Here is a 26,281-nt window from a genome sequence, read left to right as displayed (position 1 = left end):
ATGCAACTTTGAAAAACAGTTTTCGTCCATATGCACTCATAGGGGTAAAATTGTCCGAAAATCTGCCAAAGAACTAAAAGTAAGCAATTTCGTAAGTTACTGAACCTAAACAAAAATGGACATAGTTATCAAACTAAAATTAAAATTAAGCATATTTAGCGAACTAAAATAATACTTTTCCCTTATTAAAATTTCAGAAAGTGCCCAACTTAAATAGCCCATGTTCAACAGCATATCTGTTGGAACTTAAAGCAGCCGCCAAGGAAATATACTACGAAAACTCAAAACGCAACCAATCTCGAACATCATTGTAACTTATGGAAAATCTTTATATGTATTAATTATTGACATGGAGAAAACCAAATTATATGAATTATATTACATGTACAATGAAAATACAAATTATCTTAATATGATTTTTTTTACACTTTTGAGTATTTTCAAAGGTAAACTATAACGAGTTCCTCTGAAATTTAATATAATTATGAACACTCTTTCGTTATTTACAAAATTACTAATATCCGATAATGTCGTTACGACTCCCTTTTTATAATTTTCCTTTTCTTTTTTTAAGATTGAGTGACTCAATCACAAAATTGAATTTTTTTTACTTGATCTAAATTTGGTTGTATCCAACAAATCGTACAATGATATGATTATTAATTATTTTTTAAAATATTTTATATCACTCATAAAATAAATATAATACACTTAATATATATTTCAAAGAAATATAGTCGAACTCGATTCGGACTAGATTTTTTCACACAAGACCGATCTGTGATTTGAAGCTGAAGGGAGGACTCAATTGGAAAATATATACTCAAATCTTGTAATTAGTCGTAATTAGAGGCGTCTGCATTATTTAAAAGCAAAATCTAATTATAACTCTACAACAATGTTTCATAATTGACTTTTTTATGATTACAAGTCAACTACAAGGGCTACTAACTATTCCTATACTCTAAAAGAGAAAATAAATATCTATATTATATATATATATATTCAAAAAATAATATAATCTTCAGGATAAATTTCAACGAGCTTTCCTAAAATTTATCATAATTATCCATAAATTCTTATTGTTTGTAAAATTATACCTACCCCTGAAATTAATAGTTGTCTAACAAACACCCTTTCAAGACAGCCCATTGTAGGGTATTTGTTAGACGACTTTTAATTTTAGAGAATATTTATAATTTTTCAAATAATGAGCAAGTATGTGTAATTATAGTAAACTTTAGGGAGTCACCTTTGTAATTTACCCTCATGTTAATCATGGCTAATTTTCAATAAGGCCTCTCCCCAATGTAATTCCCAGGTGGATCATAGTTGCAAATCATGAACACACCCCTACCCTCATAGCACACCACTCTTGCACACCCAACTCTTCTAGTCTCCTTCCACACAATCTGAGTATAATGCCCACATTGCTCCCCATGGGCACATGAATTGGAGCGATAGTCGTAGCCCTGCCGCTCGGCGACCCACTCTGCGGCCGCTTGAGCTGGCGTCCACTCGTCTCCGCTGCCCCAGAAGATGTTCTCACCGTACGGCCCGTTGGAGTGCTCCAATGCGCAGTCGGCACGTCTCATGTTCGCGTACCATGCAGCGTATCGGGCTATTCTCGGGTCCCATATCAATGGCGCCAATCCCAGATTGGCGCGGGCTGCGTTTTGAATGCTCAAGAATTGTCGGGCGTAGGTGGTCTTGTGTGTGACAGCATTGGTTGTTGATGTGTTTAAGGTTAGGAAGAGAAGAAAGAGGAGGAAATTAACGTGGGAGGAATTCATAGTTAAGGATTGAAAAAGTTGTAACATGGGATTGGTTTATTTTATGTTTGATGTCAAGGTATTTATAAGGGGTACAATTTTAAGAGTGGTTGAGGTAAGGGGTTTTATTAAAAAAGTCATTGTCAACTATGGGACGGGGTGGGGGTGGGGTGGGGTGAGGTGAGGTGGGGGTAGGGTGGCACCCATGTTAGATAATGATTGCCACATATTATGGAGGTCATGATACTTTAGCCTGACCAATTTTTTGTTTAGTCATTTTCTTGCATCATAATGGAAATTTTATTATTTAAATTAAGTTCGGTCGAATCAAATAAATTACATAATAAATATAATATATATATTATATAATTAATTATTATTTTTTAATTTATATATATATATATATACAATAAATATATTGCACTTTTCATATCATTAGTTCAAATTTAATTGAACCAAATCCGAGTTTGAATTTCTCTCTGATAACAACAATTCATAATTACGGATTCGTATTATTTTGTGGTGTTTTATTCTTTAGTTTTGATGCAATTTACCCTCTATGATATTGTAAATAAATAAATTATAATTCTATGATTAAAAAAAATAATAATTTATCTCTCTATGATTTTTAAAATAAGACAATCTACCTCCTTAAAAAATGTAGGGTGATAAATTGTTATATTTTAAAAAATATAACAAAATAAATTATTTTTTTTTATATAAAATATAATTTGATCATTTACAATATTTGCTTCCATTTTTTCATTTATTCTTTTCTACAGCACTTTGCAACTGGTTGGAGATTTCATTCTTCCAATACAATATTCAAATCTTGACTATCAAGACATTGTGTGTCATTTTTATATAATTAATATGTACTTAGTGTATAGATTTATAAGATTTTGATAGTCTGATTATTAAATTAAGTCAGATTTATAATTAAAAGACTGCTATTATTATAAAATCGCGGAGGACATTTAGGTCCACTTACAAGCACCTTAAAATATTACGTAAAAGCGTTTGACAACTTATAAAATATTTCAAATTATTTCATAAAAAATTTTAGGACAACATAAGTTCCGTAATTTTTTTAAGATTTTAATAATTTTTTTTCATGTGAATTGCAGATTAATTTTGAAATAAAATTGAATATTTTATAAGATATAAATAGAAATGGGATATTTATGACATTTATTGCATGTACAATGTAAATCACAAGTAGAAAGGGGTTGTGTTCCGCTTTAACATAACCAATATGGCTGGAGAGGTCCACTAGATGGAAGAAAGGTGCTCCACTAATTAAGGTCTCAGACCAAATCACATGGGATTGAAAGTTTATCGAAAAATTTCTTATCCAAATCAGATTATTCGATCGAATTAAATTAATTACAAAGTAAGTGTGATACACTTGTCATATTATTGATCACTTTTTTTTAATTGTACACCAATTACACGATAAATATATTACAACTATCATATGATTGATTCAGATTTGATCAAACTCGATTGATCTGCCCAAGCCATTACATTAGATTAAATTATCTTACATTATCCGATTGTCTGAAACGTTTTTACAAATTTGAAATTTTTTGTCAAAATTTTGTGCTTAATTAGTTGTTATTATTATTACGAATTTATATTTATTATTGAATAATTACAGAACAATTCTCTGTAGCCAGAAAGTTGTACTGATTTTGATGATGATCAAAGTGCTTAGGATTGTATTTAAATCCGTCTCTTATGCACTCGTAATACATGTATAGAATCGCCGATTTCTTCTCCAATAAAGATCTTTCGACATTCAAATTAATAGAATTTTAAAAATAGAAAAATCTTAATTACGAAAAAAATGATAAAAATCTCTTAACTAGTTTTGAAATTTCAGGTTAATACGATTTAAATAAACTTTATTATTTAATTTTTATTTAGATATTTCTCATAAATAAAAATATTTATCCGTAATATTTGAGATTACTCCAAATTAATTTTACGTATATAAATTAACGTCAACACTATAAATCTTACAATTTACACGTCCATGAAAGCTTTACTCCAAAGAAATAAATCTTCTAATTAATATACAAGAAAAATTCAAATTTCAACACTGTCAGTTCCACTGAGCAACTTGGGCACGTGCAGATCAATCATTACGTAAGATGAATATAAGCATTTGTATCTATACATCCATCTCTCTATTGAATACAAATACTCTATAATGTGGTGGTCCGAGTCGAGGTTGTTCGCGATCTAGAGCTGACTTTGAGAATAATTAAGAGATAATCTAGTAATGGTAAGGAGTATGGATTTGACGAAAATCTTAAGTTGGAGCAGTGATAATTGGCCTGCACGCATAAATTATTGGGTTAGTTGACGTGATCCTCAACTAAAATTCTCTGAAAACTTAAGTTTGGTTATGGTCCGAGATCATAAAGGCTCGCACTATGCTATCTCTATGTAGAATGTGAGTTGATAATAATAAATAGGCTTTATCGTTTTAGTCCCCTAAGTTACTGGAATTTCATTTTGGTCCCGTAAAACTGAAAAAATCTCAATTTTGGTACAAATTTGGTCGGAAAGTTGAGTCACTTGCCGAAAAAAGTCACATGCCAGGTATGTGACATTTTAAATTGGGGCTTGCATTGTGATTGGCTGAAAATAAAAAGGTTTAAAGGGAATTTTCGTCCCCTAACTTCAGGTCATTCTCGTTTTAGTTCCCTAACTTTAGGCCATGTCTTCACCACATCATCTTTTTCAGCCAATCACAATGCAAGCCCCAATTTAAAAAGTCACATGCCTGGCATGTGACTTTTTCCGGCGAGTGACTCAACTTTCTGACCAAATTTGTACCAAAATTGAGATTTTTTCAGTTTTACGGGACCAAAATAGAACCTTAGTAACTTAGGGGATTAAACGATAATGGCTTGAAGTTAGGGGACGAAAATTACCTTTAATCCTAATAACTACATACCTGTTAAATGAATCCTCTATATATTTATAGATACTTGTATCTCAAAACTCGTACGGACTACGTGCTAAAAGAACAACTATTTAATGAGTGTCAAATCAATAGTTATTTAAACGGGTCGTCACGTCACCAGACCCGTTCAAAAACACGCAGATCTTCGGAATGTTTCAAATTTTTCTTATTTTTCCAAGGGTATTTTAGTCTTCTTACTGATTTATCGTATTTCCCTTATCAACAATGCACGATGTAATCAATGTCTGGTTATATAATTAAGGTACTGTTCGTTCTACTTTATATTAATTTAACGATTTTGTTTTGAAAATACTTATAGCTGAAGCGGATAAATTTTAAAATTTATAAATCACTAAAATCCATTACATCCAATCAATATTGGACGCATGTCTATATTTCAGATACTATATACCTGTGACCTATGAGGTTGTATTGAATTTTTTATATATATTAATGATGGGAAAATAAATAATAGTATTTAAATCAATCATTTTGTTTGAGTTATAATATATGTGTGTAGCTACAAGTCCAGAACATGGTAGTATATGATGATAGTGTTAGTATTTGTGGTAATAATTTAGGTATGATGCACATGAAAGTTGTGCAGTAGTTTAATGCACCCGAAATCCTCGGACGTACCTTAATAATGATATGTTTGACTGCTCACTACTCTCAAATTATCGCCTCAATTCGCGGAAATGATTGACACTGATTATGCAGCTGACCTGCTACATCCTCCATCTCACACATTCCTACACCTTTATATATATATATATATATATATATATATATATATATAATAAGTATACATGAAAAATGCCTATAATACCTTTAATGAAAGGCATTTTAGTCTTTTCGCCATAGATCCGCGTCTTTTCTATCGATCGGGTCGGAGCAGACTTGACCCGGACCCGTTTATCCACTTGAAGATCCAGGCAACGCCAGCCGTCCAATCGCGGACGTAAACTAGCAGGATAAGGCCACGTGGCCCATTCAACAGTATCTAGCTAAGCCCTATAAATACCCCAAGACGCCATATTACGAGGTAATTAATGCTAAGCCTTTTCGATCTATACCTTTAATCGCACACATTTACCTCGATCAACCTAATTTGAGCGTTGGATGGTCGTTGTCGGGGACGTGCCCGACGAGCTCACTTTACTTGTCTTATTCTCAGAAACCCAACACTTGATCTTGGTGGAGTTAGTTAACTGTTGTGAGGTCGCTCATTCAGGTCGCTGATTTCGAGCAAGATCAATATATATATATGTGTGTCCCGTTTTATGCAGGAATTAAATTAATTAATAATTAAAAAATATTTCATAAAAAATTAATTATGTAAAAATCAAATGAAAGAGATGGTTTTAAATAAATAAGAGAAATGAATTTTATTTTTTAAATTACAGTGGGTCAATATTAAAAAAGTATTCATAATATATATACAAAAAGAGATATATCAATTGAAATAATTGAATAAGTATTACTTTTATAAAATAAAAGACACTCATCTTCATATATTGAAGAAAATTACTGAGAATAAATGTAAGTATGAGTTTAATAACATATTAACATATTATTCATAATTTGGTTATAAAAAAATTTAGGCGCTCTTAAGAAGATGATAAAAATTGCAAATTAATTGATGAAAATATATTATTAGCTTATCGAAGTTCAACTTATAATATACAAAAAAATAATAATAAATCAATAAAATTGCGATTTCATGCTAATTGACAATAATTTAAAAAGGAAAGGAAATAGATCATAAGACGATAAGAGATATTGAATCAACAAAATGTGATATTGTTACGATGATTATTCAAAATATAAAAACTCCCATAATTTTTGCATGATTAAAAATTCCCATAATTATGATGATTAAATGGTTATAACATATGATACGAATCGAATATAATACAAATTCAATATAGGTATACCTGAAATCCTAATATTTTGAAATCATACATAAAAAAAATTAAAATACTGAAAAAATAAATTAGGAGAATTTAATAATTAGTAAAAAAATATTCAATATATATAATAGAGAGGTTAGGTTAAAAAAGTATTAAATTTATACACAAAAAAGTATGTAGATAAAATAACTAACAAACAAATAAACACATACAAAAAAAAGATAATCCAATACAATGTACATATTTAAATATAGTAATTAACTGTAGTGGAAAATCATAATTTTTTAATTTTCTCCTCTAGTTCCAAAATGGTTGTTTCGAACCAATTGGTAGGTGACTTAGATCTCGTAACTTGATCACATTACACACACATATATATAAAAGGGATAATTACGCTCCACTTCTCTAAGGTTTGTGTGTGATTATATGCAGTAACGTAGACTCTTTTGTGGTTTGGAAAATTATATTTAGTACCCCTGAGATTTATTTTTATTTAACAAACAAGTCCTTCTATTAATCAAAATTTACCGAATTTGCTAATATTAATATAAAAATTGAATGAAAATCTATATTTTCCCCGATGGATTTATTACTGATTTATCATAGGTTAAATAATTCTTCTTATGACCAAACAACCCTTGTAAATCTTTACACGTTAATGCATGCGAGAATGTATATTTTCACTGTTGTAAGGGTAGTTTAGTAAGAAAAAATTTGCTTGACTTGCAATAAGCCAGTAATAAGTCAATCGACAGTAAATATCAATTTTTATTTAGTTTTTTTGTTAATATCTAGAAATTTAGTGAATTTTGTCTAAAAGATGGACCTATTTGATAGATAAAAGCAAATCTCAAGAGTGATAAATTTAATATTTCAAATGACAGAAAGACTATGTGTAGTTATATTAAATCTCATGAGAGGGGAGTATACTTTGTCGGAAATAAGCTTTAAAATTTCGACATTGTTAAATTATTTTCAAGAGTTTATTTGATCTCAATGTGCCAATTTGATATTAATTTGAGGTTTATGGTCCCATGATTATAATAATTTAATTGTAATTTTACCACGTTTAATACGTATTTGACCGTTATATTTTATATATTTATGTGGCCTACTTATAATTGAATTTATTACAATACTATGAGTTTTAATTAAGCCACTTAATATTTTATAACGGTCAAATTTTTACAAGCATTAGCTTTCTTCATTTGGTATATTGATAGATGAATTTTGTTTCCATGGTTTATGAGTTTTGTGAAACACTTCATACTCTCCAACAAGTATTTTTAGAGTTTTGGCAACGTGCCTATAGATTGGTTCCTAATCTTCTCATGGTCGTGCACATGTGATTAGACATTGTTGAGAGCTAATAGGGTTTTTATCCTGAAATCATGATCAACCATTAAAACCTGCACGTAGAAAGACAACCATGGCTTAAGGACAGCAACAAGTATCGTGACTCTCTATATCGGTCCAATTTTTCTAATTTCTAAGTTCATTTCATTTATTTTCTTACCACATATCATTGTGATAAAATATATAATAATTTTTTTATATATGAAGTTAGTTTAAAATATGATTATAAACACAAAGCACACAATTTCCACAACATATTTATCTCTATGTATCGGTATTGATAAAAAAAATACTCAGTAATAAAATATTATATAATATTTACAATGTATTTATTTGCATTTTTCAAAAAATAATATAATTAGATGTGATTGACTGAATTTTGTTACATCATAGTCTAAGTTACAATCTCCAACGTTTCTGACTTTATGCTCTCAGGACATGTGATGGTCATTAATTATATTATTACAAGTTATAAAATTATGATAGGGTGAACATTATATTATTACAAGTTTATAAATCAAGATTATATTATTGCAAGTTATAAAATTATGATAGGGTCAACACACATGCAATTCACTTTTCTTATTCTCTACTCCATGGAGAAAATAAATGGTAAATAATAATTTATAATTAAATAATTTTGATCATCGAAATTTTAATAATAGTTAAAAAATTGCTGAAAAATCTTTTACTAATTGAATATTTTTTCTATTTTTTTATCTTTAACATAAGTGTTTACATGAAAAAAATTAATTGAAATTTATATTATGTATATAATTATAAATTAAAAAATAAAATTATTATTTCTACACTATAAATAATAAGAAAAAAACTAAAACCCCACCGCTCCAGCCCCGTCCCCCCCTCCCCTATGTGCTATGGCGTCATTGCCTCCAACAAAATATCGATGGTCGCCTAAATGTGTGCGCTATCGCCCAGATTGGAGGTGACTCGCCCCCCTCTGTTGGGGTGGCAGCAAGGGAAGGGTCTAGTGGTTAGGAGGGTAGAGTGCTGATTTTTTAATTAAATTTGTATTATATAAGAAAATAGTTTTGTTTTTGTAATTAATAATTATTTATACAATAATAATTTTTATTTTTTTATAATTATGTATATATTTTTTTTTTGTGTCAGTACAATACCCTTAAGTTGACGTTTAATTTTTTTAAAACTGATATATTGATTTATATATATATATTTTGTTTTAATTTATGATATATATTAAAGCGTGTAAAATTATATATTATATGCACTTAGAAACATTGTGCCACGAACGTTAGTATATTATATAAACTAAAAATTTATTTTTATGCAACTTGATCTTTTTTTCATGTAAGCGTTTATGTGGCAAATGAGAGATAAAAGAAAATATCCAGTCAGTAAAAAAAATCTAAATAAAAAAGTGTTTCGTCCTTTTTTTTCCCGGATTTTTTCTACCTAAGCGCTTATGTGGCGAAAAAGAATAAACAAAAATGCTCAATCAGCAAAAGCCCCTATAAAAATGCCATTCTAGTATTTGGATTCATTTTCTAAGTGTTTTATTATACTTTGTGGAGATACAGAGAAAAAATAGAAATAAATAAATGTGTTGGTGATAGTGTGTATGTTTGAATTTATTTTTATAGATAGTTTAAAATAAGTGTTGTATGTTTGATGTGTTTTGGGAGACAAACGTCACTGTTTACTGTCAAATCATATTTTTTTTTATATATATTTATATATGTATATATATAAGTGTTATATGTTTAATATTGTGTTTTGAGAGATAAAAATTATCGTTTATTGTCGAATCATGTTTATTATATATATATATTTGTATATATATATATATATTTATGCCAAATAAGAGAAAAATACCAACATATACTGTTTCTGCATGAGGCAAATATTGGGCATGTTTCAGTCAATCCGGGAGATGGGCCGAAAATGAAACCACACGAAGCGCATAATTTTGTCCACATCAACAATTTCTGGCCAGTTTTCAAATTCTCGTTATCGTGTCTTGCAATTGCCAAAAATTAATTAATTGTAAATTACTACTTATCACTCCTTTTAAAGTCCTTGTTTTGTCACATCCTATATTAAGACCGTAAATGCAATTAAGCCTCTTTAAATCTAACCTTCAAGACAAAAAATCATAAGATTTATACTGGGATGACCGCAGTTATAACCCTTCAACACTTAAATTAATAATAACATAAGAGAAAGAATATGAAGATCGTACGAGAATATAAGGTAACGAAAGGTATACCTAGAATGTGAAGGGCTATTATTTATAGTATTTCGAGCTCATAATTTCACGTAAACGATTAATTCAAAAATGGTTAGGTGGTCATCATGATACATACATACTCAGGGTCAAGTCTAGTAGGAGCCTAGTCAGTACAATCCAAATTAATAATCAATACCAAGTATCAATATCTAACAATACGGACAACTATAGAGATCATATGTAATCATCAATATGAGATAATTATATCTAATTAACCATTATTATGAAAGTAGAATGACACATATTATTAAAGTAGAATAACGTCTCACATGTTAGTTAAATTTGAACTCATAATTTTAAAGTCACGAGATCTCAATTTTATTAATTAAACTAGAAGTCATTGACGCCGTCAAAACTTTCAACGAATTGACATTTGCAAGAACTGGGAAACTAAACTATTGGGCTTTCCATTGCTAATAACTTTTATGGGCTGTGTACTCAATTTCATCATTAGTATCTCAAGAGACACCCAGTTTTGTTACATTTAGTATTTCTCGAACCTGGACAACATCAAGCTATGCCAGCCCAAGGAAACAGTATTCATGCCTTGGCAAGATAAATCTTGGTGAATTAATTCGACCCATGTAAATATAAATAATCAGACATTGTTTTATGATGCAGAGGATGTTTAAAAAATGAGGAATATGTGGGAGTTGTATATTACGAATGAGGTAAAAGTTAGAATGTATTTGATTGGGGTGAAAAGTCGGAGCATAAGAGAAGTGGAAGTAAAAATGAATGTATAAGGAATAATTTGGTGTTTGGTTATGAGGAAGAGATGGAGGTGAAGTAAACTCGATGTATATGAAATTCTTTTGAAGCCAATTTTTGTCATCATCCCGAATTGGGTGAAAAAGTTGAAGTATAAGGCCAAAAAGTACAATTTTTATTTTTATTTACTGTATTAGTCATATATATATATATATATATATTTATATATATAATTTTCTTCTAAAGTTGTTTTTGATATCAACAAAGGCACTGATATTTGAACTCAAATACGTTAGTTGAAAATATTGTTAATAATTTTTGTTTTAATTTAAACTAAACAGTTTAATATAAATAGGTAATATTCATTTTGATGAATATTTTTATCAATAAAAGATATTTTTATTCTTATTTAATAAATATTTTTATTAATAAGGTTTTTAAATTTTTTGATATACTGAAATTATATTAGTATAATAATTAATTTATTTATTTTCTAATACAAAATAAAGAGAAATGTTATTCAGTGTCTTTTCTTCTCAATCTGTTTTTCTCGTACCAAACAATGAAAAATAAAAGCATCGTTTTCACCCAATAGACACATTATTTCAACCAAATTATACACTTAATCGGTTCATTTGACGCGTGTAGATGATGATTGGGCGTGATCAACCACCATCCACTTGTTATGAACTTATTATGCATCGTACATCATAATTACTCACTTTTTCATGATTCAATTTGATTAACATAAATTTATTTTTTAATTTATCATTCATTATTTTTCAATATAAAATTCTAATGTATCTGTAAGGTTGCCATAAGAGAATGGCTTCAAATATGATCTCACGAAGGAAGAGATCTAAAAAGCCATATGGAAGAAACAAAAGGCTTTTAATCAAAGGGTTTCTTCTCTAACCAATTTAAAATTGATGTGGGGGGTAAAAAAATACGAGCTAAGAAATACGAATTATTCTTAAAAGTGACCTGTCACGGATATGCAAAATCTCAATAATATAGAAAGTTCCGGAAAAAGGACAAAAACAACCAGAGTCACGTAGAACAAACTCCCAAGAGAGTGCAAATATATGTAAGAAGATCATTATAAAGATATCTTTACGAGGTAAGATTTTTTTTAAATATGAGTCTCGAGACGAAAAAGTAACAAAATTCTAAAACTTTTGAAGAAGCGTTTTACTGATACATGATTCTTTATGAGTTCATAAAAGCAATATGTGACATGTTTCAAGAACTGATTTTCTTTGAGAATTACGAGGGACTTCGAGAAAAAATCGTAAAAATTACTATAGGTCCGTAATACTAAAGCCGGAGTAAAAAAAAGGAATAATTACACTTTTCTTATTTGAATTTTGGTGTAATTACACATAAACACCTTGTAGTTTGAAAGATTACATCTAGTATCCTTGATGTTTGCTTCCGTCTAAGAAATAAGTCATTTTTTCGGTCATAGTTTATCGAAATTGTTGATATTAATAAAAAAAAATAAAAATAATTTATATTTAACTCCTATTGATTACTGACTTATTGCAGGTCAAATAAATATTCTTATGACCAAATTACACTCGTACATTTTCACGCGTTAATGCATGTTATTTTTATCATTATAAGGGTAGTTTTAGTCGAAGAAAATATTTGACATGTTAAGTCAGAAATAAGTCAATCGAGGGTAAATATCAATTTTTATTTAGATTTTTTTCTGTTAATATTAGAAAATTTGGTGAATTTTCACTAACGGAAAGACTTATTTATTAGACGGAGCAAACCTTAAAGGTGCTAAATATAATTTTTCAGAGCACATAAAATTTATGTATAATATACCAAATATCAAAGGATGGGAATGCAATTATCCCTAAAAAATACAAAACAAGAGAAGACAATTCTTAGACGAAATCCTCTTTGAGTCACAAATAATACATCATCAAACTTTTTTTTTTTAATTTTATTTACAAGAAGAGAAATCATATATATATATATATATATGATATTATGCAAAATATTCGCTATATATTACAAAAGAAGTTTATTTTACAATATAAATAACTTTATTAAAGAATTTCAATACGTTATTAGACTTTATAATAGTATTAAACTTTTCAAAAAAATTAATTTAAAGGATTAGTTAAAATATTAAATAATTTAAAATTTCTAGTGTGAAAAAGAAAACACTAATTTTGTCAAGGATTTGGATAAGGACTCAATCATTAGAAAGTATTAGGATTGTATTGAAACTCATTTTACTAAATATACCCTTTCAAGGACTCTTCTTTATAAGAATTACAGACCAGCCCCACAAAAGTTCTCCCCTTATATATTTAATGTATGAACACTCTGCTGCAGACTCCTTGAGAAGTGTGTTTGGTCGTTTGGCTGACAAATCAAAAATTCATCTCTATCTGTAAGTCTCTTAGTTCTTCAATGTATTAATCTATATATATATATATATGTATATATTATGTGTATGCATAATATTTTCTTGTTATTCCTGGTCTGTGATTGAAGTTCAGTGCTTCCATGGATTTTTACTTTTTATTTTTAACAGGAAACTACTTGTAGTTGAGTTCGACTATGTTTGATGAACACCTAAAAAGATAATTCTTGATGACGTGTTTAGCAAATTTCTGTTAATGGGAACCCCCAAGTTTTTTTTAAAGAAAAATTCAATTGCTGATTTTATTTCAAACTGCCTGGTGAAGGCCCTTGAAGAAATTGCATATATATATATATATATATATATATATATATGTACATGTGCAGTAATTATTTTTTTTCTGGGACTGATGATTCACTAATGAATTTCTTGATTTTGGTTGCAGAGTACTTTTTTCATGAGACGGGAAAAATGAAGAGTTCCAATTTCGTGTTATTGGTTCTTTTCCTAAATGTGGTCTCTAATATAGTGGTAAAGATGGTATCTTTTGTCTCATATGATTGTGAAATCTTATGTTGTTCTTTGAGACGTGTAGGTATTTATGCTATATGTTACTGGCATGACCTCTGCTGCTGTTTATTTGATTGTTTTAATTAGTTCAAGTTTTTAAAGGTGACAAGTAAATATGAAAAATGTAATGTTGTTGCCTTCTGTTATGTGGTTCTACCTGTTCCTATTTGAGGAAAAGTTTAAGAAGAAAAAAGAAGTTAATGCCATGTATGTTCTTAGCTTAAGTTACCTAGAAAGGGAAGTGTTTCTGATCATGATTATGCACTACACGAAGAGGTGGCTGTGGATGTAATGTGTCTAAAGTAAATTATTGAAAGATTCTCTATTTTGTGGATCCTAAAGAGTAGAGGGGTGCGGTAAAAATAGATGTTGAGTTAAAGTGTAAGAAATTGGTTCTTTTGCACGAAATTGACGAATGGTCTCAAATAGTATATTAAGTGTCATATATTGGTATAAGAATAGATGGCATAACTTGTCGTTTATCCTATGTGTGCCTCCTTTTATTTGGAGCCAAACAAGACCACAAGATCCATCATTTGGTTGATGTCTTCTGACCGGAAGGAGAACACAAATGGGATGTGAAAAACTCTGGTGAGGCCTGTATGTGATGAGTGCACTAGATGATGGCAGAAAAATGAAGAAAATAACAGAAAAAGAGAAAGATATGAAACGATATAATACAGGGAAAGTGGCTACTATCTTAATACGAATAATACAGAGAACAAGCAAAAGGAGAGAGAGCAGTGTAATATGTGTTTATGGTTGGCACAACATAGTTTCTTGTTTCATGAGGTCTTTCTTGTACTTGCAAAGATTGAGAAAACTCAACAGCATTGTATATACTGAGGGCCCAGCGAGATGAAAGGATGACATAGAAGAAAGAGCTATCAACCTGACTGACTGACTCCCTACTAATTTAACTTTTCTACCTCATGCCAATTGTTGTTAGGACAGTTGGTACAAATTCTTTTAAGAATTTGCATTTATGAAACATGGAATGACCAGAAATTTTAATCCAGGCTAATTGTAGTTATTAAATGTTGCCTTGCTTTAGTGCAAATTATATGTGTGATTCTGGAACTAAATTGAAATGTATGCAGGCTGCAGCTCCGCCAACTTGTCCTGCCGATATTGGAAGTGATTGTGCAACTAGTTCTGGTGAATGGGAAGGGGAGTTCTTCCCAGGTATTCCAGAGATTAAGTATGAGGTACGAGTTTGGCTTGCAATTTCTCTTTCCCTTCAGATAAATCCTAGTATATTATGCCTAAAAGGTGTAGTAAATCTCGCATGAGATTACTGTTTGATGTTATTATGAGTGGCATTTCTTTGCTATCATAGGGTCCTTCTAGTAAGAATCCTCTCGCTTTTAAATGGTACAACGCTGAGGAGGAGATTCTTGGGAAAAAGATGAAGGTGAGATCTTTATTCCTTTGTGTTGTTTTTGTTAGTAATTGAGGGAAAATATATGATGGTTACTCTTTTGTACCCCCTGTTTACTGTAGGATTGGATGAGGTTCAGTGTCGCATTTTGGCACACATTTCGAGGGACAGGGGGGGACCCATTTGGTGCACCTACAAAGGCTTGGCCTTGGGAAGATGGAACCAATTCCTTGGCAATGGCCAAGAGAAGAAGTATGTTTGCGGCTTTGCGCTATGAACTTTGCATGTTTTGCTTATTATCATTTGGAAATAAAGCGCTTTTTAACACTTTCTTGGTCGATGATTCAGTGAGGGCCAACTTTGAGTTTATAAAAAAGCTTGGAGTTGATAAATGGTGCTTCCATGACAGGGACATTGCTCCAGATGGCAAAACAATTGAGGTTAGTGAATACAGTTTGGCAAGTGAGTAGGGCAAGTGCCATACGTACACCATTCCCATATTTCCCGAGTTTTTACGAACATATAATAGAAGAAGACACCTGACTCGCAGTCTTTTGAGTCTTTTGAAGCTTGGAACCCCAATATGTTGACAGTATTTTATAATTTATTGGTAGCTCTAAATTTCTCTTAAGTCTTTAACTTTTATGGCTGGTTGATGTATCTTTTCTTTTTCGATAGGAAACTAATGCTAACTTGGATGAAGTGGTGGCTCTAGCCAACGAGCTTCAGGTAACTTAATTATGGCGGAGTAGTGGTATCATATTTAATACTTGAACTATATTTCATACTTAATATCAACCTCGTGTGGGAATAGATTATTGATTTTCATGAAAAAAGCAAAGGGAGATCCAGCTTTGTCTCAACTTTTGTCGTATGTGTGTGTGCTTATATTATATGAAGTTTCAATGTAAAAGGATAGATGATTCATAAGTTAAAAGGTAATGGTTCTATCTACTTAGGTAGCTTTTGTCCTAATCTCCTCTGTATGAAACATCAGGGGAAAAGGATCCGTCCTTTGTGGGGTACAGCTCAGTTGTTCCACCACCCTAGATACATGCATGGAGCTGCGACTAGGTAACTTATGTTTTATTTTAGGTTAAATGTGATGTCGGTAATTTATGTGGTGCTCGACTGATATTCTGGCCTCATTGCATTACAGCTCTGAACTGGGAGTATATGTATATTCTGCCGCACAGGTCAAGAAAGCCATGGAGGTAAGTTTTCAACTTATCTTGTGCATGTTCTCTTTATATACATGGATATGGTGGCTTGGAGACTCAAAGTCTTGCCACTGTGAATTGTTTTACATCAGACTCTGTGTATGCCAACAGGTTACACAATATCTAGGAGGAGAAAATTATGTTTTCTGGGGTGGTCGTGAGGGTTATCAGTCCCTTTTGAACACTGATATGGAAAGGGAGCTCAATCACATGGTAAGATTTTTCGTCTTACCACTGGTTTATGCCCGTTCTTGATATCGTGATTCTTAGTTCTGATGTCAAACATCTGCTTGCAGGCAAGGTTTTTTGAAGCTGCTGTTGCCTATAAGAAGAAAATTGGATTCAATGGTATTTTTTTTACCCTTGATGTGTTAGACGGGCATTGGATCAATCATATGTTTTCACAGTTAAAACTTAAAACTCTTACCATGCCCACGCCTTTTATTATTATTATCTTGTATATTTGTCTCAGGTACACTGCTGATCGAACCTAAGCCTCAGGAGCCTACAAAGCACCAGTAGGTTTTATTGATTATTAATTTTGATTGGAAACCTTTTTCCTTAAATATTCAAGACGTGGCATATACTCATCATCCAGGTATGACTGGGACGCTGCAACGGCTGCCAACTTCCTTCGTAAATATGGATTGATAGGTAACTGGGACAAACATATGCGAGTTTTTCTGATGTCTCCAAATGATTATTCTCTCCGAGCATACAAGATCCACCTAGCTCGATGACCAAAAATAATGCCATTTACTGTGCCAATTCATAATGACTTAGACTTAATTTGATTCTTTTTCTGAATATCTTGTGCCAGATGAATTCAAACTAAATATCGAGTGCAACCACGCAACTCTCTCTGGCCACAGGTTTGCTATCTTCTCTTACTAAATTGAATACGAAACTCAGTAAAATAGTTTGTAGATTAGTGAAATCATTGGACCTCGTAATGTCTCTTTTGTGCTGCAGCTGTCATCATGAGCTTGAGACTGCAAGAATCAACGGTTTACTCGGTAACATAGATGCAAACACCGGTGACCCTCAAATTGGTATTCAACTATATACATAAATCTCGCAATTATTAGAGCTCTATACATAACATTGTGACGACTAACAATTTGTAACCTGAGATATTCTTGCCTGTTTCAGGTTGGGATACAGACCAGTTTATGATGGATGTAGGAGAAGCAACATTAGTCATGCTCTCCGTTATTAAAAACGTAAGTTGAACCTTCACCTTTGCATTAATTATAGCAAAAAATGAGTTAAATAAGCCGTGCTAAATTATTTTCTCTATGCGTTCTAGGGAGGGTTGGCCCCGGGAGGATTCAATTTTGATGCAAAACTGTAAGTTGCCTTTCACACACTGGTTTTCTCATTTTGCGCATGTAAGATGCGCTCATTACAAAATACAGACTTAAATGTTAATTTACTTTGTGCTATATTTTTCATGAAATGCGGTAACTGACAGGCGAAGAGAGAGCACGGATGTTGAGGATCTGTTCATAGCTCATATTGCTGGCATGGATACTCTAGCACGCGGGCTCCGAAATGCTGCTAAATTGATTGAGGTGAAAATTTATCTCCTTCTCGCATATTTTCTCATCACCTCTTGAAAATAAAACAGTATATAAGAGTCTTGTGTTTGCACTAAAACGGTTTTCCTGACTTCAAACAGGACGGGTCGTTGAGCGAGCTCGTTCGGAAGAGGTATCAGAGTTTTGACTCGGAACTGGGGGCCGAAATAGAGGTCAAATCCTTTCACTAACTTCTCTTCTCGTCTAATTCTTGCTTTCGTTATGTTTTCCACTTGACCCTTAATTAAGTAACAGGCTGGAAAGGCCGATTTTGAGGTGCTCGAGAAGAAGGCTATAGCATGGGGAGAACCTAAAGTTGCTTCTGCCAAGCAGGTATCTTATGAAACCACATGATAAGTTTCTGTTTATGCATAGAGTGATCGACAAGACATCTTACATGCTAGCACCTGCATGTTATACTCTTAAAACCATTGTATGCTTGCGTTTCGTAATAGTTAAAACTGATGCATCCAGAGAGAACTTAAGCTAGGAGTTGGACAACATAAATAAGCATCAAACACTGTGTCTCTGTGTTTTGATTGAATATCGCTGGCAGTGACATGTCGGCCCTAGCTACGAAATTCTTGGTGCATCGCTTACAATTACTGGTCTCAAATGTTGCAGGAGTTGGCGGAGATGATTTTCCAATCTGCGCTATAGACGGTTGGAGGCCGGACGTACCCGATGCCTCCCCCCCCACCCCCCCTACCCCCTTTTCTTTTCTTGCTTGTTCTTTTTTCTTTGTTCAGAGCCGTTTGAAAGTGTAATAAAACATTCTGCTGTGCAGCAGCAATACAAGTTTAATCAGGTAGGGCCTGGAGATGGACTATGTTTTGGGTGCTGTTTGTAGTTATCCACACGAAGTAAAAGAAGACAGGTTTCATACCAGTGTAAATTATAATGTCCTTTTCGGATTTGTCATGATTATAAATACGTCGATTGACATTCTTCTGTAATTAACGAATGTTCAACAAATCTTCCCTCCAATGGTTTGTCACGAGGGAGTGTTTGGTAGATGATCAGTAATTTCTATAGGGTGTTTATAATTTTTTTAAAAAATGATATTTATAATTACGCCAAATTTTAAGAGAGAATGTTGTCATTTAACATTTTTATCTCAAAACATTTTGAGTAGCATATAAATTCAATCCAGACTATAATTTTCCTAAGAATCGAATTTTACAGTATCGAATTTTCAATTTATTGCATTTTATCGAATGAACACCTCTTAAAAAATAATAATAATAAAAATACTATTTTTAATTTATTGATAATAATAAATTAATAATTGCAAACACTTAAATCAATTATTATGAGTCCCTTAACATTCCCACCACAAAAATGAATCATCTAAAATCCAAATTAATAGATTATGATAAATTCGGGCCGGGTCGGCGTATTTGGATCTTCTTCATAACGTATAAATTGATTTCTTTGAAGTTTCCCAGATTCCAGAAACAAATTAATATGGAAAAAGATCACTCTCTTCTACGTTAATCACTCTCTCTCCTCATTCAACAGATTCTCTCTCTTCAACAAAAATTCTGCCCCATTACTTCTCATATTCCCAAAATCAGCCCCCTATACTATCCCCTTCGGCTCGGGCAGGCCCTCCCCTGTTCCTCTGGTAATCAATCACCATGCTCCTAATTTGCTCAATTACTTTTACTTCACACTCATATGATGTGATTGGCGGTAACTTTAGTTTCAATAATCCGCAGGAAGCATAAGAGGGTACTGCAGTTTTGCTTGGATCCGATCTGGGTTTTTACAATTTCATTTAATAGTGGTAGAACGGGAAAATGGGAATAGTGTTTACGCGGCTGTTCTCCTCGCTGTTTGGGAACAAGGAAGCTCGAATCCTAGTTCTGGGCCTTGACAATGCCGGAAAAACCACCATTCTTTGTATGAATCCTCCCTTTTGTTCCCCTATTCACTGATCTCTCCGCTGTCTGATTATTTTGATTTGTCCGCTTTCTTTTTTTTGTTTTTGTTTTTGTTTTTGTTTTTGCAGATCGACTTCAGATGGGTGAAGTAGTATCCACTATTCCGAGTACGTTTTCCTGTTTTCCTTTTGACTTTCTTTTTGGATAATGTAAGGATGTGATGACGGGAACATTTTCGTATGCACTGTATATCTGATACTGGTACTTTGTCATAAACTGCCACCAGTAAAGAAATAAGTCATACTACAGCTTCTTGATCGTTAATGTTCTTGCTGAAGTTGTTTTTTGATCTCAAACTCATTTGAGAGTTAAGGTGGTATTAACTTTTTTATTTTTGCTGATCTACTGAGGTTGGTGGACTAGTCTAGATGGGTGCATGAACTTGTATAAATCTCCGGGAAAAGGGAATTTGTATCTGTGTTTGATAGAAGGGTTTATGTATGTGTTGTTTTAATTGCAGCGATTGGGTTCAATGTGGAAACAATGCAGTACAACAACATAAAGTTTCAAGTTTGGGATCTAGGTACAATTATCTGCAATTGACAAGTAATCACAAATTACATATACTTTTTTCCATGATTTTTTGTTTACGCTCCTCCCTAATCATTTCATCCCAATGGAAGAAGCATTTCTGAAGTTCATGTCTAACTCTGAGGCATTTTTTGCTTATGGCAGGTGGACAGACTAGCATCAGGTAACTATTCACTCTGTTTTTGTCTAGTTTAAGTTTTTCCGTGCATTCACAAGCTCATGTTTTGCCTCTGAAATTGCTTGCTGATTAATTGGTGCTTTATTGAGAGCAGTCATGATACCTATAAAGAGAAAAAACATACGTGCAATAAGTTGAATAGACCTTGTCCTTTTTACCATCACTTATCTTGGAAGCATTTGTGTTGAGTTGTTTGGGATTGCATTTCATTTCTCGATCTGATGATACAACATGGAGATAAGTTCCTTTCATGAAGTTTACGCAGGTGTGAAAGTTTCTTAGGAAGCATCATTTAAGTGGTTTCATCCACTAGTTTTGTTAAGATATGTGATCAATGAACTTGATCATCTTTTTTCTCATATTCCTTTAGAGAACTAGAGCAGTTTTAGTGAGTGTTTGAGAGGGTTTTTGTGTGTAAAGGAGGAGTTGCTGAAAATAGTGCTCTAGAAGAGCAATGGAGTATGAGAGCTTGACTAGGCCTGTCAATGGGCGAGTATCACCCTACCGGACCCAGACCCGATAAATACCCATGGAAGCTTTTTTTAGACCTTACCCATATCCTACCTTATAAAATACTCCATAGGGTTTTACCCAAATTATATCCAAAAGAATTAGGTAGAGTATGGGTCTTGCCTATTTGAGACCCATTTTTTTTTTTTTTCCAATATGTTTAAAAAAATAAAAAGTTCTCAAATTTTAAATTTATTCAAGTCAAACAATGATTGCTGAAATTTAAATAATGAACTTGATTTTATCTAAATGACGGGCCAATATTAATAAAATTTTAGATAATAATCTAAAACTTAACTTTGATTTGATGAATTCTTAATAATTTGAATTCAAACAAATTTTATTTATTCCATATATTACTCAGTTTAACTAAATTAAGTTTCGTCCGTATTTTTTTATTTCCTAAATGTCAAGTTACGTTTTGCTTGATTTGATCTTAAAATTAATTTGAGTAATTACGGAATCAATTTGAAAAGCTCTAGCATATTTCTTAAAAAATTCAATACGTAATTAATATAAACAAAATATGTAATAAATGACTGTATACTATTTAATTTTTTTAAATATTAAATAAATTTAGTCGATTGATTTACTAAAAGTTTACGAATTCAATAATTTTAAATTAATGAATAAATGAACATCTTTTGGCATTAGACTATATCAATATCCCATGGATATTTTAGGTTATTAGACCCACCCATACCCACTCATTTAATTTTATGGGTCTAGGGTAGGGTGTGGTCTTTTACCCATTGGGTAGGGTATGGGTATAGGAATCAAAGTTATTTTCTGGGTATGTGTAGAGTAATACCCTATCCATTGACAAGCCTAATCTTAACCCTTCCATAGGTTTATTGAAATTCACACTTGATGAAATCTCAAATTACTCAAATTCCCATCATGGCAATTCAAATCAAAGAAATACCTGTTGGATTCCTTTAATCCTACATAGGATAAATTTAGGGAACTTTGTGTTGGAAATATGGCCACCACAGACTGCATGAAGTTAGGTTTTGAGGGCAGATACTTGAATATCAAAGAAGTCAACCCTGAAAATATTTGATCACGTCTGGCTTATTTTATGAAATGAATCGAAATAGTTAATAACTGCATTTTCTATATGTAGGTCTCCATTTTAGGTTCTTTGTTCTTCTTCTCCTGTTATGGTGATTGGTGATAGTTGGGAACTTTAGGCCTATCTTCCCGTGACTTGATCAGTCAGTTGGTTTGCTACGAGGTTTTTTTACTTCAACATAGATAGGATCTTGCCCTTACTGTGAAAGAATTAAACAGGTATAAGCATGCCTTTTGAGCTTAATTATTCTGAATTCATAGATAATAGATTTGTTTTAACCACGAGGAGATAATTGATTTAATCACATCTTCATACTGGTTTCACTGTCTTGTTGAATCCTTCGGCTGTTTGGTTGCACCAAACATGGGAAAAAAGATAAAGTCTAGAAAATATGTTGTAGTGTTTAGAATCTCCTGAAGTGGTTCTAGTTAGAGAATGATTGACTGCAGCATCTGGTCATTTCTTTCATAGGAATCCTTTCGCTTCTCCAAAGACTATCTGGAATTAGGAGTCATGCTAATTTTGGATCTCCATTTTACCCTAGCTTTAATGAAATTTGTTTTAGGGGGGCTGATTTTTTAATATATTATCATTCAGTAGTAGCTCACTCATCTATGCTTGGTGTATTATTGCTTTTCCTATTCAGGCCATACTGGAGGTGCTACTTTCCTAATACTCAAGCCATAATATATGTTGTTGATTCAAGTGACACGGATAGGCTGGTGGTTGCCAAAGAAGAATTTCATGCAATATTGGAGGTGCTCTTGCTTTTGTTCATCTCCCTGATTCTGTTAAAATATTGTTGGATGTTCTTGTATGAGATACTTTTTGTGTCTGGATTAAGATATTGAAATTGTCATTGGCAGTATAGCACTGTAGATAGTACTGAATCGAAAAGAAACATTCTGCCCAACTTTTTATGCATTCTTAGCATGATTGGTAGGGAATGGTAAATTGCCAGGAAGAGAAGCTAGTACATTGTTCAGTAGTTTCATACATCTTCAATTGCATGTCTATGACTATTTGGCCTGTGTAAAGCTGGATGAGCGATTTGGTTGTTGAATCACAATGGAAACTGCAAATGCCGGCATTCCTGCGAAAACATGTCTATGCTAGATTAAGGAATTTATTTCATTTTGATTTATTAGTTAATACAGGGAGGAAGTAAGAAGGAGACTATTGATTATGTTACAAAAATGAGTTGACAGACACAAAATCATTTGTGGACATTGGTTGTCGTTTCTTGACAAGGGACTTGGAGTTACTGTTGCTAGGCCAGTATTACCTGTGGTAGAATATTTTGTGCGCAGGTTGAACTTTAGCTAGGAGATTATATGAGTAAGATTTTTATGCAGACATGAAATAGACAGGAAATAGGAGGAAAATGGCTCGTTGAGGAAGACGATTATAATATCCCGGCCTGACAAAGCCATACAATCAGCTAAACAGAGCCACATAATCAGCTAAACAGAGTATTCACAAAGTTAAATTTGGGAATACATATTGACAGGATCAGCCTTTCTTTTTTAGTTCTTTCTTGACAAGAGTATTGAGAATCCGGGAAAATTTGCATTTTGTGACTGTTTAGAGACAAGATTCCTCGAGAAACAAGCATGAACCATCTGTGAGCTCATATTCTCCTTTTTATCTGAACATTTCTCAAACTTTCTTCTTCACTCTTTCTTCATCTGTTTTCGCGTTTTCCTCCTCATCATTCCATACCAAATGGACTGTGGTTAAATTCTCTTGAACTCTCCAAATGTTTTTCATGTTTTTGAGTTTCTTCTTTTTAAGCATGTTACATAGGCAAACAGGAAAACGGACTTGATTATTCGATGGAACCAGAATATGAGTTGGAGGTGACTTTATAGAAAGGCGTGTTTCTCCTCCTTTTCTTAAGATGCTAAAAGATGTGAAAACCCTGAACTTTAGTTCAATATATGCACATTGTACATGTACGGATGGAGAGACCTGAAGAAGCAATATACATCCATTTATCAACTCAAAAATCTCTACTATTGCTTTCCATCGAATTCCATGGGTGTGAGTTCCATGTGTCTCTTGTTCTAGTCTCAACCTCTTATCCTTTCCTACCATAAGTATCCAATTAGGCAAAACATCTTATTCCGCATCACAGAAGCGAATCTGACTTCGTGAGAGTTGGCAAGTGGTGACCAGTGACCTCATTCTTCACCATCCTTGCTTTCTTTAGGTGAAGGCAGTGAGAAACTGTGTTCTGTTTCCTATAGCCTGTAGATGAGTTCGACTAGTTTTCTGGATAGAAATACTGAATCCCCATAAGTTGGGTGGGCCTTTTTCAATAGTAATAGCATACATGGTATCCTAGTTATTGCTTCACTTAAGTGATAATGCATTGGCTGAATGCAATTTGTGCATTTTACTGTATTCAATCAGCTTAAGCCCGAAGATCAAAGGTCTGAGAGGGTCCACCTCTTCATCTACACAAGCTGTATGCCCGCTAGCAGAAATTAGTCCTATAGCTGTGGGTTTTTCAACTTCTATACTTCTAATTTTCATTATATCTGTTGACTCTTGTCACTGGCTGGTGGTTGGAGGAAACTTCTATTTGTCTTGCTCATTGGGCAACTACAATTCATGTTCATTCTTTAGTATTACAAGCTTAGGATATGTATTACATATATCATCTGTTTTGTTCTTATGTTAACATTTGTTTGCAATATTGTGGCTTTTTGTCAGGAGGAAGAGCTCAAAGGTGCTGTTGTCCTCTTATTTGCAAACAAACAGGTGTGCTCTATTGGCCCGCCCTTATCGTGTTGGAGCATGAATTAGCTTTGTGCTTCATATATCTAATTAAATGTGTGTAAGATTCACCAGTGGTACCAGGATAACGTACATACATGTATTGACTATTGGGACAGTGATAAACTAGGATAAACCCATGTTTTTGTGTTGCCTGGTTTACAGGATCTTCCTGGGGCACTTGATGATGCAGCAATAACCGAGGCCTTAGAGTTGCACAGGATTAAGAACCGTCAATGGGCCATTTTTAAAACTTCTGCTATAAAAGGAGAAGGCCTCTTTGAGGGCTTGGATTGGTAAGCTCTATAAACTATTTTCATGTGAGGTTTGCGCAATCTGTTTGTCTTGATGCTTTGCAACACAAAAAAGCTTACATTGTGAGTCTGTCACACACAATCTCTTGGCAGAATGCTTAGACATACCATGTTAGTTGTCAGCATATATTTTCCTTTGGTTTGATTTGCTCACCTGCACTTTATCCCTTTCCAGGAAATTAAATCTCAGCTTCTACTTACATAATTTCTGATTTATGTCCTCTACGATTTCATTTGCCCTCTGGAAAATTAATAAGAGAATGGATTGCCTTGTAGAACTGTCACTCGTTCTATGGTCCAAGTTCTATAGACTTCTTGATTTAATTAAACAATGTTTCTAAAGTACAAGTTCTGTAAATACAAGTCTTGCATCCTGATATTAGTGTCGAACAACTCTGTAATAGTATTACTTTCTCAATTTACTTTTGTGTGTACTGACAATTGAATAGGTTGAGTAACACACTTAAATCTGGAGGTGCCTAAATTCTGGACAAGAACGAGAAGGGGACTATAGTTGTCAACGCTGATCAGGAAATTTTGTGACCGTTACTAGTGTCAGTTTGTTTTGTGATTCATTAGGACTTCATCGATGGACAGATAGCAGATAGAATTACACGGTGAGTTTAATTAGGATACGATGTGAATCATTTCTCAGTTCGATATTCTTAGCGCCTTTGTCTACTTCATAGTTGTCTCTTGAATATTATTTTTTTTCAGATATAGATATCATTGTTTTCTCTCCAGTGTTCTTCTCCTGATCATTTTATTAAACCTTCTATACACTGTCCTTGGATAGTTCTTTACTCTC

General features: G+C 32.6%; 3 protein-coding genes across 5 annotated transcripts; 2 read left to right on the top strand and 1 right to left on the bottom strand.

The window, feature by feature from the left end:
* Nucleotides 1-879: 879 nt before the first annotated feature.
* On the bottom strand, nt 880-1,847 carry LOC105162859 (pathogenesis-related protein PR-1). The gene has a single exon (XM_088880737.1). It carries the CDS (start codon nt 1,818-1,820, stop codon nt 1,290-1,292), a length of 531 nt encoding a protein of 176 aa, XP_088736863.1. The 5' UTR covers nt 1,821-1,847; the 3' UTR covers nt 880-1,289.
* An 11,411-nt stretch (nt 1,848-13,258) lies between these two features.
* LOC105162860 (xylose isomerase family protein) lies at nt 13,259-19,094 on the top strand. Of its 2 annotated transcripts, none has more exons than XM_011081014.3 (21): nt 13,259-13,414; nt 13,833-13,918; nt 15,058-15,165; nt 15,297-15,371; nt 15,461-15,590; nt 15,687-15,778; nt 16,017-16,067; nt 16,336-16,412; nt 16,498-16,552; nt 16,670-16,771; nt 16,855-16,906; nt 17,031-17,076; nt 17,157-17,212; nt 17,379-17,430; nt 17,531-17,610; nt 17,711-17,781; nt 17,868-17,908; nt 18,033-18,132; nt 18,240-18,311; nt 18,394-18,471; nt 18,763-19,094. In XM_011081014.3, exons 2-21 carry the CDS (start codon nt 13,859-13,861, stop codon nt 18,796-18,798), a joined length of 1,434 nt encoding a protein of 477 aa, XP_011079316.1. In that variant the 5' UTR covers nt 13,259-13,414; nt 13,833-13,858; the 3' UTR covers nt 18,799-19,094. The 2 variants fall into 2 exon arrangements, with proteins under 2 accessions (XP_011079316.1, XP_088736567.1); XM_088880441.1 differs by lacking the exon at nt 13,259-13,414 and adding an exon at nt 13,486-13,504.
* A 487-nt stretch (nt 19,095-19,581) lies between these two features.
* LOC105162861 (ADP-ribosylation factor 1) lies at nt 19,582-26,216 on the top strand. 2 transcript variants are annotated; one of them, XM_011081016.3, is made up of 9 exons: nt 19,582-19,765; nt 19,860-20,043; nt 20,153-20,191; nt 20,545-20,607; nt 20,760-20,778; nt 23,025-23,136; nt 25,097-25,144; nt 25,325-25,455; nt 25,923-26,216. In XM_011081016.3, the coding sequence occupies exons 2-9, from the start codon at nt 19,941-19,943 to the stop codon at nt 25,954-25,956; spliced, it is 549 nt and encodes a 182-aa protein (XP_011079318.1). In that variant the 5' UTR covers nt 19,582-19,765; nt 19,860-19,940; the 3' UTR covers nt 25,957-26,216. The 2 variants fall into 2 exon arrangements, with proteins under 2 accessions (XP_011079318.1, XP_020549309.1); XM_020693650.2 differs by having other exon boundaries at nt 19,844-20,043.
* The last annotated feature ends 65 nt before the right edge of the window (nt 26,217-26,281 follow it).

Source organism: Sesamum indicum, linkage group LG5 (genome assembly GCF_026168435.1).
Source record: "Sesamum indicum cultivar Baizhima isolate 11 linkage group LG5, ASM2616843v1, whole genome shotgun sequence".
NCBI classification, from domain to species: domain Eukaryota; kingdom Viridiplantae; phylum Streptophyta; class Magnoliopsida; order Lamiales; family Pedaliaceae; genus Sesamum; species Sesamum indicum.
Note: the sequence above shows the minus strand (reverse complement) of the source record. Positions and strands in the feature narration are given on the sequence as shown.

What these genes read in the sequence shown, in the direction of transcription:
- LOC105162861 (XM_011081016.3), top strand. Translation starts at nt 19,941, where the DNA reads ATGGGAATAGTGTTTACGCGGCTGTTCTCCTCGCTGTTTGGGAACAAG. An exon ending in CGGAAAAACCACCATTCTTT is followed by an intron (nt 20,044 to 20,152) that starts GTATGAATCCTC and finishes TTGTTTTTGCAG; the next exon opens with ATCGACTTCAGATGGGTGAA. An exon ending in AATTTCATGCAATATTGGAG is followed by an intron (nt 23,137 to 25,096) that starts GTGCTCTTGCTT and finishes GCTTTTTGTCAG; the next exon opens with GAGGAAGAGCTCAAAGGTGC.
- LOC105162860 (XM_011081014.3), top strand. Translation starts at nt 13,859, where the DNA reads ATGAAGAGTTCCAATTTCGTGTTATTGGTTCTTTTCCTAAATGTGGTC. An exon ending in GGCAATGGCCAAGAGAAGAA is followed by an intron (nt 15,591 to 15,686) that starts GTATGTTTGCGG and finishes TCGATGATTCAG; the next exon opens with TGAGGGCCAACTTTGAGTTT. An exon ending in AAGTTGCTTCTGCCAAGCAG is followed by an intron (nt 18,472 to 18,762) that starts GTATCTTATGAA and finishes CAAATGTTGCAG; the next exon opens with GAGTTGGCGGAGATGATTTT.
- LOC105162859 (XM_088880737.1), bottom strand. Translation starts at nt 1,820, where the DNA reads ATGTTACAACTTTTTCAATCCTTAACTATGAATTCCTCCCACGTTAAT.